Source organism: Anoplopoma fimbria, unplaced genomic scaffold (assembly GCF_027596085.1).
Source record: "Anoplopoma fimbria isolate UVic2021 breed Golden Eagle Sablefish unplaced genomic scaffold, Afim_UVic_2022 Un_contig_8562_pilon_pilon, whole genome shotgun sequence".
Classification (NCBI taxonomy): domain Eukaryota; kingdom Metazoa; phylum Chordata; class Actinopteri; order Perciformes; family Anoplopomatidae; genus Anoplopoma; species Anoplopoma fimbria.
Genome location: NW_026553267.1, coordinates 24,363 through 43,387, shown reverse-complemented (window position 1 = coordinate 43,387; position 19,025 = coordinate 24,363). Strand labels below are relative to the sequence as shown.

At 41.0% G+C, this 19,025-nt stretch overlaps 1 protein-coding gene and 1 pseudogene across 3 annotated transcripts; both read right to left on the bottom strand.

Annotated features, from left to right (window-relative positions):
- Window positions 1–5,719: 5,719 nt before the first annotated feature.
- LOC129116423 (CD276 antigen homolog) lies at window positions 5,720–12,900 on the bottom strand. Of its 3 annotated transcripts, none has more exons than XM_054627323.1 (6): window positions 12,788–12,900; window positions 10,781–11,119; window positions 10,490–10,525; window positions 8,814–9,089; window positions 6,551–6,641; window positions 5,720–6,373 (listed from the first exon to the last, which is right to left on the bottom strand). In XM_054627323.1, exons 1-5 carry the CDS (start codon window positions 12,855–12,857, stop codon window positions 6,556–6,558), a joined length of 807 nt encoding a protein of 268 aa, XP_054483298.1. In that variant the 5' UTR covers window positions 12,858–12,900; the 3' UTR covers window positions 5,720–6,373; window positions 6,551–6,555. The 3 variants fall into 3 exon arrangements, with proteins under 3 accessions (XP_054483298.1, XP_054483299.1, XP_054483300.1); XM_054627324.1 differs by having other exon boundaries at window positions 5,720–6,368; XM_054627325.1 differs by lacking the exon at window positions 10,490–10,525.
- A 598-nt stretch (window positions 12,901–13,498) lies between these two features.
- On the bottom strand, window positions 13,499–17,494 carry LOC129116421 (tubulin alpha-1B chain-like; annotated as a pseudogene).
- Window positions 17,495–19,025: the final 1,531 nt, after the last annotated feature.

Below are 19,025 nucleotides of genomic sequence, written 5' to 3'. Positions count from 1 at the left end.
GATCTTTGGGGACCAACATGGTCAGTCATTGTTGTTGTATTTGGATGATGTTGTTGTTTTTTCTGCCACTGTGACAGAACATATTCAACGCATGGATGCCGTGTTGGGTCGCCTACAGCAAGAAGGACTGAAAGCCAAGTTGGAGAAGTGTTCCTTCTTCAGACGAGAGGTGAACTACCTAGGTCACATCATTTCTAGAGAAGGTGTAGCCACTGATCCTGGCAAAATCGAGGCTGTTGCAGGGTGGCCAAGACCTAACCATGTGTCAGAGCTGCGCTCTTTTCTAGGATTTGCCAGCTACTACAGACGTTTTGTGGAGGGGTTTGCAAAGCTGGCAGCCCCTTTACATCGCCTAGTAGCTCAACTCACTGGCACCAAAGCCCGGAAACCATTAGGTAGAAGCCTTCATGCTGCATGGACAGAGGAGTGTGAGCAAAGCTTCGAGGGGCTGAAGAAAAGGTTGGTGTCAACTCCAGTCCTGGCCTATGCTAACTTTTCATCACCCTTCATCTTGGAGGTTGATGCCAGCTACAACGGACTGGGTGCTGTACTGTCCCAAGAACAGCAGGGAAAGGTCAGACCTATTGCCTACGCAAGCCGTGGTCTTAAGCCAACAGAACGCAACATGACAAACTACAGCTCCATGAAATTGGAATTTCTCGCCCTTAAATGGGCTATGACTGAAAAATTCCGGGACTATCTATTGGGACAGAAGTGTGTGGTGTATACAGACAATAATCCCCTCAGCCACCTGTCCACAGCCAAGCTTGGTGCTACCGAGCACCGTTGGGCTGCACAGTTGGCTTCCTTTGACTTTTCCATCAAATACAGGCCCGGTAAAAGCAACAAGAATGCAGATGCACTTTCCAGGCAACATCCACCAAGCATTCAAGCATCGGAGTATGTAGCTTCAGGCACATCAGTCCCGGAATTGCTACAACAGGTTGTTGTGGAGAATCGAGTGACCCAGGCTTCTGTTTCAGCTTTCCCTTGCTACTCCCCCCCTGACTTGCATGGCTTACAGGAAGCTGATCCAGTAATCCGAGAGTTCCTGACGTTTTGGACCAGAAAGAGGGCCCCGGATGCAGCTGAGCGACGGCAGGCCTCCAAAGAAGTCCTGGTGCTGATCAAACAGTGGGACCGGCTGGTGGAGCAAGGAGGGGTGCTCTATCGCCGTGTCACCATCCCTAGAGGAGATGAAGTGCTCCAGTTAGTACTCCCTACATCGCTCAAGACACAGGTACTTCAGCAGTTGCACAATGAACATGGGCACCAAGGTGTTGAGCGAACAACAGAGCTGGTCCGTCTGCGGTGCTATTGGCCGGGGATGCACCACGACATCAAGCAATGGTGTCGGGAATGTGAACGCTGCCAGGTATCCAAACACACTCAACCTACTGCCTGTGCTTATATGGGTCACTTGCTAGCTTCACGTCCAAATCAGATCCTGGCCATCGATTTCACCATCCTGGAGCCTTCGAAGAATGGGGCAGAGAACATCCTGGTCATGACCGATGTCTTTTCGAAGTATACACAAGCCATCCCAACTCATGACCAGCGAGCATCCACAGTGGGCAGAGTATTGGTTAATGAGTGGTTCTGCAGGTTCGGTGTGCCTGGTCGCCTCCACTCTGACCAGGGCAGGAACTTTGAAAGCAACCTCATCCAGCAGCTCTGCCAGATGTACGGCATTGAGAAGAGCCGCACCACACCCTACCATCCAGCTGGAAATGGTCAATGTGAGAGGTTCAACCGCACCTTACACAACCTTCTCCGCACTCTGCCCATCACCAAAAAGAGAGACTGGTCCAGCTACCTGCCCCAAGTGACCTTTGCATACAATACAACAGCACATCAGTCGACTGGTGAGTCTCCGTTTTTCCTGATGTTTGGCCAAGACCCACAATTACCTGTTGATTTTCTGTTGGGCAGAGTACCTGAACCTGTACCTGGCCACCCCCATGATTGGATCGTGGAACACCAGACACGGCTACGTCATGCTTTCGAGAGTACAACCAGGCATCTGGAAGCTGCAGCTGCCCGGCGGAAGGAACACTATGACAGGCATGTTCGTGATGTCCCACTGCAAGAAGGTCAGCTGGTCTTCCTCAAAGACACCAGTGTAAGGGGCCGTCACAAAATTCAAGACATCTGGAGCTCAACAGTGTATAAAGTACTGAAGGCCCCTGGCATGGGAGGGTCTGTGTATACTGTGGCTCCGGTGCATAACCCCCAGCAGGTAAAGCATGTTCATCGTTCTCTCATAAAAGGCAAAGTGGATTGTGCTGTGGATTGTCCCCCCAGTGAACCCCCTGAACAGATGGGATCCATCTCAGCAGATGAGTCATCGTTTGATAGCGACTGGGCTGTAGTGACCTCTGAACCCATGGCTGTCCCAAGAAACCACCTACCAGCGCGGCCTGTCATCAGCACCCTCTCACCAAACCAAACTCGTGCTGTTGCTACATCTCAGCCAAGCGAAGGCCCAGCGTATTCAACAACTAGCATTGAAATTCCAAGCACCAGTGAGGCCTCCCTGAGAAGAACTACCCGTCCAACCGCAGGCAGACACCCAAACCTTCACCATCTTCCTCAGGTTGCTGGGAGTAGTGCTATTGGGGCTGCTAACTCTCTGATGCCCGTGCTTAGTGGCTGTGTGGTGTTTAGGCCATGGCAGTAAATGTAAATCGTCGGGCCGACGATTAAAAACCCAGGGGGTAGATTGTGGTGAACCTCAGTAGGGGTTGCGAATGCAACCCCATCTAAGCTCCTCCCCCTGCACCCAGGTGCAGATAAAAGGGCCAAGATGGCTGAATTCAGCCTCTGTTGGTTGCCTCCTAGGGTGGTGAGTAGGGTCCCCGCTTTCTAATAGTTGTGAGTTCCCATTTGAACTTTTATTAATTAGTGTCTCTTGTTTTTAGGATCCCCTGCTGCTGTTTTGTATGGTTTTAGTTGTTCTGGTTAGCTGTTTTGTTTTGTTTTGGTTCCGTTTGCTATTTTGTTTTGGTTGCTGTGGTTCAGTTTGCTTTTGTGTTATTTTCCCTTTTCTGTTTCATTGTTTGACCTTTGGTTTGCTGGGTTACATAACCCCTGTTTTGCTGTTTGGTTTGCTTTGGTTTTGCTCCTTTTTTCTTTTATTTAGTTATTGTAATAAAAGAAATGATTAATATAGTTATTGTCTCTGCCTCTTTAGTTCTTGAACCTGTGTCATTATTATTTCTGTAATATCATAGTTTAACTTTCTTTGTTCTATATTTCCTGGGGTGTAATTCCCCAGGTGGCGTTGTTGGTCCCCCTTTAGTTATTTCCCCCCCCCTCGTTAATATTGACTGTTACACTGAGTACAAACATCTACAGTGAAGTGAGTCTTTGAGATGGTTAATGTTTATTTGACTGGGCGGTATGTTCACGGTACACCTGTCAAACGGTAACGCAGGTGTCCTAAGGCGAGCTCAGGGAGGACAGAAACCTCCCGTGGAGCAGAAGGCCAAAAGCTCGCTTGATCTTGATCTTCAGTATGAATACAGACCGTGAAAGCGGCCTCACGATCCTTCTGACTGTTTGGGTTTTAAGCAGGAGGTGTCAGAAAAGTTACCACAGGGATAACTGGCTTGTGGAACGTGAGCTGGGTTTAGACCGTCGTGAGACAGGTTAGTTTTACCCTACTGATGATGTGTTGTTGCAATAGTAATCCTGCTCAGTACAGAGGAGCCGATGGTGAAGCTACCACCTGTGTGTTATGACTGAACGCCTCTAAGTCAGATACCATAGCGCCCCGGATAACCGGCTTCGGTCGGTGAGTAGACAGGGTTGGATGATGGTCGGTGAGTAGACAGGGTTGGATGATGGTCGGTGAGTAGACAGGGTTGGATGATGGTCGGTGAGTAGACAGGGTTGGATGATGGTCGGTGAGTAGACAGGGTTGGATGATGGTCGGTGAGTAGACAGGGTTGGATGATGGTCGGTGAGTAGACAGGGTTGGATGATGGTCGGTGAGTAGACAGGGTTGGATGATGGTCGGTGAGTAGACAGGGTTGGGTGATGGTCGTTCCTCTCCTATCTCGCACCGCATGTTTGTGGAGAACCTGGTGCTAAATCACTTGCAGACGACCTGATTCTGGGTCAGGGTTTCAGAGCAGCTCCCTCGCTGCGATCTATGAAATGTTGTACCACTAAAAGCATAGACTAATTACCAGAATGTAATCAATTAATTATAAGTTTTAGAATAATGTTTATACTCGCTGTGATGTTAGATTAGCTGCAGCTAGTTAACTCTACGTTAAGTTGAACAGCATCTACACTTAACACGATGAACAATACAAACAATATATGAAAAGTAATTATGATGGAGACAAGGTAAACAACGTCAACGTTACAATCATTAAACATTTCGTAAATGTAAACAGACGAAAGGTAAAACGACCTTATTCCGTACTGAGCCATCCTCTGAACACCTGAGCTGTCTCCCCAGCGGTGAGCCTCCAGAGCAGGTGAGCCTCCAGAGCAGGTGAGCCTCAGAGCAGGTGAGCCTCCAGAACAGGTGAGCCTCCAGAACAGGTGAGCCTCCAGAACAGGTGAGCCTCAGAGCAGGTGAGCCTCCAGAGCAGGTGAGCCTCCAGAGCAGGTGAGCCTCCAGAGCAGGTGAGCCTCCAGAGCAGGTGAGCCTCCAGAGCAGGTGAGCCCCATAACAGGTGAGCCTCCAGAGCAGGTGGCTGGAAATGTCTTCTAAAAACAATGCCATGAATAAACCGGCCTTAAAACAAATGCCAACGACTTTGACCTCTGCTAACGGTTAGCTGGCGGGCAAACAACTTCAACGTTGCTGTACACAGGTCATCTATTCAGGCAGAAGCAGGAGAGGATCCATCACACTCCTGTAACCAATCCCGCTTTAGACAGAGGTGAAGACCTCCCACCTCATTAGCATACAGACACAGAAATAAATAAATGTAAGTGAAAAGAAATGTAGAAATAAATGGATATGTATTTATGTCCTGTTTGATTATTAACTTTTATTTATTTATTTATATTTTTATTAATTTCAGTATTTATTAAAGCATTTATTTATTTCAGCATTTAATTATTATTTTACTTATTTATTTCTGTATTCAAACATTTATTTAAGCATTTATTTATTTCTGTATTTATTCATACAATTATTTAAGCATTTATGTATTTAATTATACTTATGTCATTTTTCGTCCTCCATAGCAGTGTGCCTTGGAGAATCCTTGTGTTTAAAGAGTTTACTAAAAAAATATTAAAGGTCTCATTTTTTATTCAGAATCACAATCAGTAAATAATTAAAAACTATAAACCAAAGAAATTCAGGTTCATTTAAAATGAAGAAAAAAAAATTGGCCTCTGATTAAAGCATGTTTGTTCCTTTTTATTTAAAAGCACACTAAAGGAACATTTAACTAAAATCTATAACTAATAATGTAGTTTTGATTTAAACAAACAAATGAACTAAACTTAACTGGTTAGTTTTGAAAAGAACATTATTATTAACGTTATAAGAAATTCAACAAAATGATACTGAGTATTCACTATTTAAAAAAAGATGTGGTCTTGGAGTGTTTTCATGTGATGTCATTTCTCTTGTAAAGAAGAGGTATTCATCTGAAATGTATAATTATATATAGAGATAAATATGAGAAACATCAGAAGTGTTTTTGTTTGTAGTTTGTTTCTTTTATCAAAACACAGAAACATCAGCAACATTCTTCATGTTTTATTCAAACGTTGGCATTAAATGATGAAGGAACAGGAGCTGCTGTCCCTAATAAACTGGACACTGAGTGTGTATTCAGTGTGTAGCTGTTCCTGGATCAGCACCTGAAGAAACAACAAGAAGCAGCACATGCTTGTCCCAAACAATGCAAATATAAAAACAATATATCAAAAATAAACAATAAGTCACATTATATTTCACTTTAGCTGCTAAATCTTCACATTTCTTTGACAGCGTGACAGTCAGTGAGCTTTAAGAACTACAAGCAGCAGGATCAGATCTGATGAACGGACTACATTTACACAGCTTAAATGTCCCTCCTTCATCCTCTCACACTGGAGGACACGAGGACACGAGGACATGAAGACATGAGGACACGAGGACATGAAGACATGAGGACACGAGATGCAAATTTTAACAGAATTTACATAAAAACAGTAAATTGAAAAGCAGAGTAACGTTCATTACATTAACTTCAGTTATGACCGATTAGTTATTGAATAATATGATTGTTAAGCAGGAGATCACACAGAAACATGTGGAGTCAGGATATCGGAGGGTCTCCTGAAGGTTGGTTCCCTGCTCTTCATTCATGGTTCCCTTTTGTTAGATCATCTCCTCTTCTGTTGGGTCTCTGTTCTTTGATGTTGGATCATCAGGAAGGAAAATAAAGTTATATTCAAGAAGAACTCAGCTGACTTGATTCCACCAACAGAAAGCTGAAACACTGAGGAGATGAAACAACTGACAGAACTCTAAACATGAAGAACAAATCAAGAGTCTGTGGAACATGCTGATTAAATACTTTTAACTTACCTTCTTTAAATTTTTGTTTGTTGGGACAAAAGAGTGATGAGGACCGACACAGCAACCATAACAACGTTACCAGCTGCTCCAGGGGAGGAAGCTGAAAGAGAAAGTAGAACATCAGAATGTGACTCAGCAGATTAAACATCAGACAAAGAGAAAAACTGAAGATGTTGATGAGTCTTCATCATCTTCCTCCTGAATCCTCCATCCTGATAGAAGTCCTCTCATTTCTCCAGAACCAGATTCTTCACCAAGCAGCATGTTTTCTGCTCATCAATAAATAAATAGTCATGAAATAACCTCGTGGTGAAGACTGTTTTTAGAAACTCTGTGAATTAAATACTTTAACAAATGAAAATAACTTCTTCTCATTTCATCAAGAACTTTAGAACAAAATGATCAAAACAGTTTCTAGTAAAGTTATAGAGAATAAATAAATAAATATCTGTTTGTTGATCTCATTAAAACGAGTCGTGACATAAAGTGAGACGTAAAAAACAAAACCACAAATCTTCAAATGATTTTCCCTCAAATGTTTCACATCAGATCGTCTGAGAAGTCTGAGTCAGTGTGTTTGTTTCTATCAAGTTAGACGACGTTGTTGTGTTTCACGATGAGGAACCCCCAAAACTCTGAACAGGAACCGGTTCTAAAGGAGTAAACACGGAGTATTGATGAGGTCCAGAGTTAACGGTTCTGCTGTCTGTTCTTTAGGAGTTCTGTAGTGAGACGTCCTCGTCTCAAACCTCCTCTCTCTGTCACATGCACGGATTATCAACGATTATTGATTAGCTGAGAATTTATTTATAGATTTAGAACTTCTTCTATTTCTGCTCAATAAAGACTATTTGTTTCCCTACAACAATAATAATGACATGATGAATCTTTTATGAATAACTGTCAACAATCATAAAGAACCGATAAGAGTATTGATGAGAGCACGAGTATCAATAAAATCCTACCGATACCATCACCTAGTTATGATATCTCCTTTTATGATTTTATCACTATATGATTCCACTGAAAGACGATAAACCATCATGTTGAATTATTAACCAGCCCCATGACTCACTATGAAACATCTTCATCTGGTAAAGACTTCGTCTTCATCACAGGTTACTTTGAGTTCAGTAACGAGATCAGAGAGTTTATTTGTTGAGCTGAAATCTTTCTCTGATCTCATGAATGTGTTTCTGATGTGTTGACTCTACTTTCTATTAAAGTCAGATATGAAACGTTGTGAAACATGAAACATGGAGTCTTTAATGAGCAGCCCTGGTGTTGTCACTGAGTGTCCTCTTTATCAGGTCCAGCTGATCAGTGTCATTGATCCTCCAGAAAGGTTCCTGCTGTGAGGAGCTGATTGACTTCTATGTTTGATCCCTGAGGTCAGTCAGTGTGCTGTTGTTCTGACTGCTTTCTCCTCAGAGGAGTTCTTCACATTCAGTGAACAGAGAGGAGCAGAACCAGAACCAGCTCTCAGTAGAACGTGGTCCAGTTCAACAGCAGCTTTAACTGAGAGCTCAGAGACAAACACGTCCTTTCATTGACACACTTCAGACAAAGTCCACACGGACTGAACATGAGGAACTTCTTCACGGACCATTTACGTCTCAACAGACTTCACATCTGCACATTATTTTACCCGTGAACAATCTAATGAACATTTACACCTTCTTCTTTGAGAACACGGAGAGACTCAGATTCAGTTTCACAGCTCTAGTAAATAAAATAGTCTGAATACAATTCTTCTGTTTCAGCTCACAGGAGATCACAGATCAATCTGTATCTGATGATTTATTGATCTGTGAATCCACAGCTATGATCATGATTTATGAATCTGAATTCATCTTTAAAGTCCATTCAGAAGATCTTCATCAGCTTCTGATGGTTTAATATTCACAATAACTTTTTAATATTTTGAGATATTTATTTTAGCAGAACAAAGTATGATATTATTATTATTATTATTATAGTTATTGTCATACTCATTTTTATTATTATAATATTTATTGTTGTGTTTATTATAATCATCATTATATTATATTATTATTATTTACTGAGAGGAGAGAGGAGACAGTTGTTGCTTCTTTTACTGGAGAAGAATTAAAGTTATTTATTTATTTACACTCAGAACTGTTTCACCATTTTGTGTCAAGTTAACTTTATCCAGTAAACACTTTATGTGACTCCATGTTAACAAATTATTACCAGGAAATGTTAATGTATAAATTAAGAATGTTAAAGAATGACGTATGAAGAAACTCACCACTTATAGTCACAGGGATCACAGCATGAATCTGATGACTGAGGGTCTCCTGTGTGGCTACACAGCGATAGAGGTCCGTCTCCTTCACAGTGATGTTGAGATTGACGTAGAAGATGCTTCCTCTCTCTGAGAACTCTGGTTTATCAGCAGGAAGTTTGTTTCCAGATCTGTCCTGCCATTCTACTTCAGGTCGAGGATTTCCATGAGCTTCACACTGCAGCAGCCTCCAGTACTTTGCTTCATGAAGTGTCCTAATATAAGGCTCTGGAGCAGCACCTGAGAAGATAATAGAAACAATAGATCATAAAAGATAATTAGAGAATTAAAAATATAATATCAGGATGTTTATTTCATCCCTTCTCTGCATTTAAATGTGGTTTAAAACAGAGAAAAAAGGAAAATCCTGATATTTAAACATGTTTTAACCTTTAAACTTACTGTAAATGAGCTGCACATTAAATCTAGTTATGAAATATGAAACATATGTTCTTCTAAATGTATGCAGACCACTAATATTATTGTGTTTTAGACGTGTTGGTGTAAAATATTTTAACATGAATGAAAATGAATCCTACAATCTGTTGAACTTCTGCCTTCGTAGCAAAGTGAAGTTCATGAAAGATTTGACTGGAGGGCTTTTATTTTTATAATTTTCTTTTTTGTAAAATATATGTTTTAATGTAAAATATAACAAACACCTCTCTAAAACATTTTCAACAAAAACTGATGAAGATTTTTTCCTTGGATGCTTATAACTGCTTAGTTCTAGTTATGTTTACATTAATTGAAAATTTAGTTGATTAAGTTTGTATTGTGTTTTTTAATGAAGCACAATAAACACTATTTTTACACGTCGTAGTAGAAAATGCATTTTTAATTTTTCAAATAAACCTTTATTTCCACAGACTTAAGAGATGTTAGCGTATATATTTTTTTATATTCACATAATATATTAATTTGTTAATTGTGTACATATTGTCTTTCTATAATCTTGTCTTGTACTTAAACCTGCTCCTATACACTTAATATATGTGAATATATTATTTATTTTTCTCATACTTTACTGCACTGTAACAGCTGAACGTCATTATTATATATATATATATATATATATATATATATATATATATATATATATATATATATATATATATATATATATATATATATATATATATATCTTATCTTTCCACATCTTCCAGTTTCTTCTCCATTCTATATTTGTTCTATCTATTACTGTTCACTCTGTAAACACTCTGAACTTCTCTCTACACTCCCGGTTAGATTCTACCTGCATTATATACATATATATATACATATATATACATATATATATATATGTGTGTATATATATATATATATATATATATATATATATATATACATATATATATATATATATATATCTCTTATGTTTCCACATGTTCCAGTCTCTCTAAAGTGAAGTGAACACAGAGAACAGAGACCCCGGTCAGTTCAGCACAGAGAGGTTTCCACAGGTAAAGGGCTGTGGATGACGTCATGCATGGGACAGGTGGAGCCTGACGTCAATCAGGACTTGTCTCCTGATCTGTCTCTTAATGTTATAAAGCGCGGAGGTTGCAGGCGACCCCAGATGTTGCTGTGAGGTGCAGACACATCAGGTGGAGCCTGACGTCATCGCCATCAGGACTCACCTGTGCGTTCTCCTGATCTGTCTCTTAAGAAGGGATCTAAAAGGTAAAACAAAACATGAGTTAGAGTGATTGTGAAACATTGTCAGACAATAAAACAGAAATGTGTTTCCCTGTTAATTGAACAGATTTAGTTTTTCCATCTAAACTGATAAACGTTCACAGATGTGACTGCTTGGTGTCAGTCCTGGACGCGTTCAGGTCGGAGTATGGAAGAAACAATCTGCTCGTACAACGAGTGTTCACAGCAGATTTCATCTCTAGACTGCTGACCTGTTTTATTACAACACTCACCAACAACAAGCTCAACGGAGAACGTTTGAGGTGTCTGAAGACGTGGAAAATCACAGGTGTAGTTCCCAGTGTCCTCCACCTTCGTGTTCCTGATGATTATGGACGCGTTGCCGTGATTCAGTTGATCTGGAAAATGTGAGACTCGTCCTCTGAACTCTGGACTCTGACCATCACGGCCGTTGTTGTAATGATCACCTGCATCATAAAGGAAAACGTCCTTCCGACCTTGATCTCTCTGAGCTACTTTCTTCCAGTCAAAGAGAGCTGCTACGATGTTCTCCTTGGAGTCGAGGGAACAAGGTAAGATAACATCACTGTCTTCTTCCACTATGATGACTTCTGGAAGATAAAAACATGGAGTATTTAAGTTCAGACAGACGTAAAGGAAATAACAAGAAACTTTTCTCGTTCTTTGAGCTCGTCTTTCTCTTTGTCATCAGATTATCCTTTGCACTTCCCTCTAGATTGTCTGTTTACATATTAATACATTTGAGGTTTTTACATATATTCATATTTTCCACATTTCTTTGATCTAATCCTTATTTTTTACACTCGTCTGCAGCCACTTCTCTCATTAATAATGAACAAGTGATGACGAACATCAACACCGCAGAGCAGGAGGACCAGACCAACAGCTTTATTATTATATGATCATTATTATAATTATTATATGATCTCTTTCCTCAGAAACACTTAAACAAGCTGCTGCATGAAAAAATACCTGAAGAGAAGAACTGGAGTTAATCAGGAAAAAGAAACAACGTGCTCTGAATCTTATTGCATTATTATTATTATTATTATCAACATTATTAATATTATAATTGAATTATTATTATTATTATTATTATTATTAGCTCCTGAATAAAATCTATCCTCCAGACTCTCAGTAGCTCTCAGGCAGCAGGAACATCCAGATTTCATATTTCATGAGAAACATCAGTGAATTGTTACAAATACACTGGTAGAATGTAACTAAGTACATCTACTCTGACAAGTACTTACTTAAGTACTTATTCCAAGTACTTGTACTTTACTCGAGTTCTTTAGTTACTTTTCATATTTTAATGTTTTCTACAAACACGTGATGATTTTATAGAATATGATGCGTTGATGCAGATTAACCCCTTGTAGACTATTGACGCGAATTCGCTTCAAACCGCTTCCGGTCTTAATGCAGCCGAATTATGCCTAATGTCGCTAATTTGCCTCATAACAAAATTTATATCTTTTGTATGTGCTATATTGAAATGAACAATCTCCACTTAATTTAGCATCTGCATGACGAAAAAACACAAATAATTAATTGTTTATATAATTGTAAATAAATTCAGGCAATAAGGGGTTAAACCAACAAACAGGATATAAAGGAGTTAACATGAAATACACATTAATGCAGCAGGAATATTGATCCAGAAACATCTGATAGGAAAACATTATACTGACCAATCAATACTTTGACTACTTTTACTTCTCTCAGGTTTTTGAACGCAGTACTTTTACTGGTAGTGAAGTATTGTTCAGTGAGGTATCAGTACTTTTACTGGTAGTGAAGTATTGTTCAGTGAGGTATCAGTACTTTTACTGGTAGTGAAGTATTGTTCAGTGAGGTATCAGTACTTTTACTGGTAGTGAAGTATTGTTCAGTGAGGTATCAGTACTTTTACTGGTAGTGAAGTATTGTTCAGTGAGGTATCAGTACTTTTACTGCAGTACAGGATGTGAATACTTGTGAGTAGATATCGAGCAGCGCGTTTCTCTGCAGGAAGTCAACGCCCTGAGAAACGCTGCGACGCTCTGAGGACCGACCGATGAATAACTCCAGAGATGGAGATCAATATATATATATATATATATATATATATATGTGTATATATAACATTATTATTATATATCGATATATATATAGATCAATATATATAACATTATTATTATATATATCGATATATATATATATATATAGATCAATATATTACATTATTATTATCTAGATATATATCTTGTGCTCACCGTGTCCAGCAGCAGACGTTGTCCCGGACCGAGTCAGGAGAAAGAGACACACGAGAGGAACCACGTTCATCGTTCTTCACGTCGCTGGACGTCAAACTGCTCCGAGACTCTAACGACGAACGACTGCGGAGACCAACTCACACAAACACTTTCGCTTTCAGCTCCTTAGTGCGCATGCGCGGGTCTCTGGGCCCGGTGCTTCATGGGAGTATTTAAGATGAAATCAACGCTTTATTATAAAGCACGTGACTGAAGAGGTGAGGTTTACTGCAGAAGTGATCACATGCTGGACTCCATCACTGCGTCTCCAGAGGTTAACGTTAGTGTCGTGCTGCTTTTAATAAAGACAGCCTACTGTTTGTCAAAATAAACCCAAAGGTCGTTCTTTTTGAGGAAATGTATATAGTTATAGTAATTAATCAATCTGTTTAATAGCTCATAGATTAATTGATATCTTATTAGTCGTTAGTGGGAGCCCCTACTGGTTTTCATTCATCACCAAAAAGAGAAATAAATTAAAGTAAATGGATAATAAAAGGTTCTGCACACAGATCAATAACCAGATGCACAGCTTCACATGCCACAGGAACTTTACTTAGACAGTCAGGACTTTAACTCTGAACGTTTAGAGGATTAAAAAACATTTGATCTTAGAACACATTCAAGAAGAAAATCATCTCCCTCTTCCCTTTAACAGCAGCCATATTCCCCTCTGCTCCCCGCTGGGAGAGGAACCAACAAACTCCTTTTACAGAACAAACATTTAATGCATTTAAAGCCACAGTGGGATGATCGGTCCTGTTTAACTAGCGGCTTGAGGTTCTGTCTAATACTCCTCGCCCTCTTCTTCACCTTCACCCTCAACAGAATCAAGTCCGACCTCCTCGTAATCCTTCTCCAGGGCGGCCATGTCCTCTCTGGCCTCTGAGAACTCCCCCTCCTCCATCCCCTCCCCCACGTACCAGTGGACGAAGGCCCTCTTGGCGTACATCAGGTCGAACTTGTGGTCGAGTCGAGCCCAGGCCTCGGCGATGGCGGTGGTGTTGCTCAGCATGCACACGGCCCGCTGCACCTTGGCCAGGTCTCCTCCAGGCACCACGGTGGGGGCTGGTAGTTGATGCCCACCTTGAAGCCGGTGGGACACCAGTCCACAAACTGGATGGTGCGCTTGGTTTTGATGGTGGCGATGGCAGCGTTGACGTCTTTGGGCACCACGTCGCCGCGGTACAGGAGGCAGCACGCCATGTATTTACCGTGACGAGGGTCACACTTCACCATCTGGTTGGCGGGCTCGAAGCAGGCGTTGGTGATCTCAGCCACGGTTAACTGCTCGTGGTAGGCCTTCTCTGCTGAGATGACCGGGCGTAGGTGGCCAGAGGGAAGTGGATACGAGGGTACGGCACCAGGTTGGTCTGGAACTCCGTCAGGTCCACGTTGAGGGCCCCGTCAAAACGAAGGGAGGCGGTGATGGAGGACACGATCTGACTCATCAGCCGGTTCAGGTTGGTGTAGGTGGGGCGCTCGATGTCCAGGTTCCTGCGGCAGATGTCGTAGATGGCCTCGTTGTCCACCATGAAGGCGCAGTCGGAGTGTTCCAGGGTGGTGTGGGTGGTGAGGATGGCGTTGTAGGGCTCCACCACAGCCGTGGACACCTGGGGAGCCGGGTAGATGGCGAACTCCAGCTTGGACTTCTTGCCGTAGTCTACAGAGAGACGCTCCAGCAGCAGGGAGGTGAAACCAGAACCAGTGCCGCCCCCCGAAGCTGTGGAAAACCAGGAATCCCTGGAGACCCGTGCACTGGTCGGACTGAGGACAGACCACAATAATACAGTTTAGAGGGAGCCATTCATTCATCAGTTTATAGATAGTCCTGCAGATTAAAGAGAAAAGAACATTACTCCAACTTCAGCTTCACTAACGTTTTAGAACCTCTCCAGGTAACGAGCATCACCGTTACACAACGTCTAACATGACGAGCTCCAAATCCACTAACCCAGCCTGAACATCTGGAACCAGTGAGTCTGTGGAGCACAGCAGCTGCTCTGAGCTGGACTGTGCTAGGCTGTGATTGGACAGTCTGTGTTGAAGGCGGACTTAGCGAGGGGGAATTAGGCTTTTGCATATTTTAAACATGTAGTGAATTATTATAAAGGTGAATCAGTTTTCAGTCTGTAAATAGTTCATATTTAAAACCAAAACTATTCACTACTCATCAGAACTTTTGTAATCAAGAATCATTGGACTCTTTATCACATTTTGGTCAACCTATTAAAGACAATTATAAATGTCATCGTCAGCAGAGCCACTGGTGCAGCAGCAGATGCTGGGTTCAAAGTTTAGAACAAAACGAAGATGTTTTGAGAGTTAGTCTGTCCGAGGGAAATATGACAAAAATAAAAAAAGAATAAAAATAAAATCAGTCATCTACTTTGTCTGTGTTGATATGAAAAGTGGCCGCACACTCAATGTAGTATTTCTGTTCATCTTTTCTCTCAATGACCTTAAAAATGCTTAAGCACAACAACCAAAATCATGCATAAATCTAAAACAGATCACAAAACCTTGAATACGGGTAGTTTACCTTTACAGGTAGTTTACAGGTAGTTTACCTGGTTGTCATAAGGTGAGTCCGAGATGAAAACCCTTTCCTGATACTTCATTAACATTAATAATTAATCACAGGCTTCATTAGTAAAGACCTTTCCTCACCAGTTTGCGGATCCTGTCCAGCACCAGGTCGATGACCTCTTTGCCGATGGTGTAGTGTCCGCGGGCGTAGTTGTTGGCTGCATCCTCCTTACCAGTGATCAGCTGCTCGGGGTGGAACAGCTGCCGGTAGGTCCCAGTTCGCACCTCATCTGAGGAGACAGTTAAATCAAAATGACTCAAGGCCTTAGCTCTCCTAAATCAAGCAGCAACCACGGTGTTTATTGAATAAATAATGTACCGATGACGGTGGGCTCCAGGTCCACAAAGACCGCTCTGGGGACATGCTTCCCGGCTCCAGTCTCACTGAAGAAGGTGTTGAAGGAATTGTCTCCTCCCCCGATGGTCTTGTCGTTGGGCTTCTGTCCATCAGGCTGGATCCCGTGTTCCAGGCAGTAGAGCTCCCAGCATGCATTGCCGATCTGGACGCCGGCCTGACCCACGTGCACAGAGATACACTCACGCTGGACGAGAACAAGGCAATGTGTAACTCATCAGAGGAGAAAAGCTGCTAAAAATCAGGATGACACAGCAGTAACCACAAAGTGCTGCGTTGTTTCAAAGGGAAGGTCACTCTCGCCGCTCTGCTTTTCCTTTCTCTCCATTTCAGGTGGCGTCTACTGAAAAGAGGAGTGAATACCTGGATGGAATGTATACAATACTTCAACACATGGTGGATTAATTACAGGAGATAATGGGCACCAGCTCACAGCAGGACTGTGCAGCTTCAGGTTCACCACCTGCTTTAATATTCCTTTTAGCTTCACTTGATGCATCAGTCGTTCTGGTTTGGGATATTAAATATAATAATGTTAAGCAGAACATGCTGTGATAATGTCACACCACCATGGACACAGGGACTTTAAAGAAAATAAAATAATATGGAGCCATTGTAAGAATAAGCGACACATCGCTATTGAAAATATTTTTTCTTATCTTAAAATATATCTTAAGTAGAATGATTACACTGGTTTATGAATGTTAAATCACATTACTGTTTGATTATTCCAGAGCCGCGTCACACGCTGTGGCCACGCCCCCTAATATATTTAATTATTCCAGAGCCGCGTCACACTCTGTGGCCACGCCCCTGATATATTTAATTATTCCAGAGCCGCGTCACACTGTGACCACGCCCCTGATATATTTAATTATTCCAGAGCCGCGTCACACGTTGTGACCACGCCCCCTGGTCTATTTAATTATTCCAGTGCCGCGTCACACTCTGTGGCCACGCCCCCTGATCTATTTAATTATTCCAGAGCCGCGTCACACGCTGTGGCCACGCCCCCTGGTATATTTAATTATTCCAGTGCCGCGTCACACTCTGTGGCCACGCCCCCTGATCTATTTAATTATTCCAGAGCCGCGTCACACGCTGTGGCCACGCCCCCTGGTCTATTTAATTATTTCAGAGCCGCGTCACACGCTGTGGCCACGCCCCCTGATCCTGCATATAATTAAGCTCCGCCTCCGCTGCTTGAACTTCAAAGAAAATGGCGGCCGCGGTTTCCGTCCCATCATCAAGAAAAACGGTCCTCGGCCCCAAATATATAATAATTATAAACATAATTATGACAATAAAAAACAGAAACCACACAAACACAGAGACAGACAGTAATGACTGAGGGAGGGGGAGGCCGGTTTCCCGCCGCCGGGAGCCGTTGGAGGGGGAGGAGCCTGGCGGGAGGCCGCCATTTTGTTTCACATGCACGTTAGCGCCGTTAGCCTCCATGCTAGCAGGCTAAGCTAACAAGGAATCTGAACGTTAAAGTATAAATGTCAGTTAAGCCAAAGCAGTTAAACATGACTCTATATATCTGTACATATCTGTATATAACTCTATATAACTGTATATAAGTCTATATATGTGTATATCTTCAGTACTCACCATGTTAGTGGAGCAGGATCGCAGGTCTGAGGTTCGCTGTTGCTCCGGTAACGAGTCGTAAGGTGTGACGTAACGGCTCTCACTCCAACGGCTTTAAACCCGCAGCACTTCCGGTCAAGATCCTTCAGAATAAAAGCGCAATTCTTCTGCTTTTATACTGAAATCAGGACGAACTTCAGAACCAGTCAAAAGTTTGGACACACCTTCTCATTCAATGGTTATTTAATTTATTTATTTTTTATCTACATTGTAGATTAATATTGAAGACATCCAAACTATGAAGGAACACATATGGAATTATGTGTTAAACAAACAAATGCTCAACAAACCAGAATATGTTTTATATTTTATATATTATAAATGACTCCTGCCCTGTACTTAAATCATAATGTGAGGACATTTATTAAAATACGCAGAACAAGTCAAATGTATGTAAATAGTATATTTCATACTACTCAATGTACTTCAAAATAAAAGTATTTCTTTTTTTTATTTAAAATGACTGAAAAGGAAACTGGGCATCACAAAACTCCTGCCCTGTACATAAATCATAATGTGAGGACATTTATGGGGGAAAACGTGTTGTTCTGCTCTCGTCTTTACTCAAAAGGAGATTATAAAAGTCCAAAATATGAACACAGATGTATCAGAACTACGTTTCTAATATTCTCAGGATCCTTCAGATATACAGTACCAGTCCAAAGTTTAGACACACCTTCTCATTCAATGGTTTTTCTTTATTTTTCTTTATTTTTATCTACATTGTAGATTAATATTGAAGACATCCAAACCAAAGGAACACATATGGAATTATGTGGTAAACAAACAAATGCTCAACAAACCAGAATATGTTTTATATTTTACATTATTATAAGTAGTTGAATGAGAAGGTGTGAACAAACTGTTGACTGGTACTGTACATGTCTAAACACAGTAGTAAAAGTGCAGTAAACGTACTCATACTAATATCCCACTGTGGGAATACTCCACTACAAGTTAAAGTCCTGCATTCAAAACGTTACCAAAGCAAAAGTATACTATCAGTAGTTAGGGTTAAAGTATTGATTTATCAGTAGAATGTTTTATTATTATATCGGATGTTTCTGGATACATATCACAAATGCATTCATGTGTATGTTGCATTGTAACTCCTGTTTATCCTGTTGGCTTGTTTAATCTACAGCAATGTGGGGAAGGATCCGATTCATTCTGCAAAGTCAGCTTTTTAAAAAACAACATGGTGTAGTTCAAAATGTTTGCACTACTTAAAACCTTTGTCTTTTCTGTTGCTTTGTCATAAATTTGCCTATTGAAAAATAAAAACTGTATGCTTCGTTTTTTTATTTCATTATTGAAAACCATCACAGAACTCCCATGACCTCTCCAACCGCCCTTCAAGGGTGAAGAACTGGTCCACGGCATGTTGTGGATTCATTTTAATTCAGAAATAATAGTTTGGTTTTCAACATTTGTTGAAAAGTACAACAAATTTTAATTATATCTGATATAATACAGATTAACAAGATATCTATCAAAATTTAGATATAAAAACAGGAATACATGTTTGGTAACCGGCCCAAAAATCTAATTAAAGTCATACAACAAACATGCAAAACCAGAATGAATTATTCCGCCTTAAGT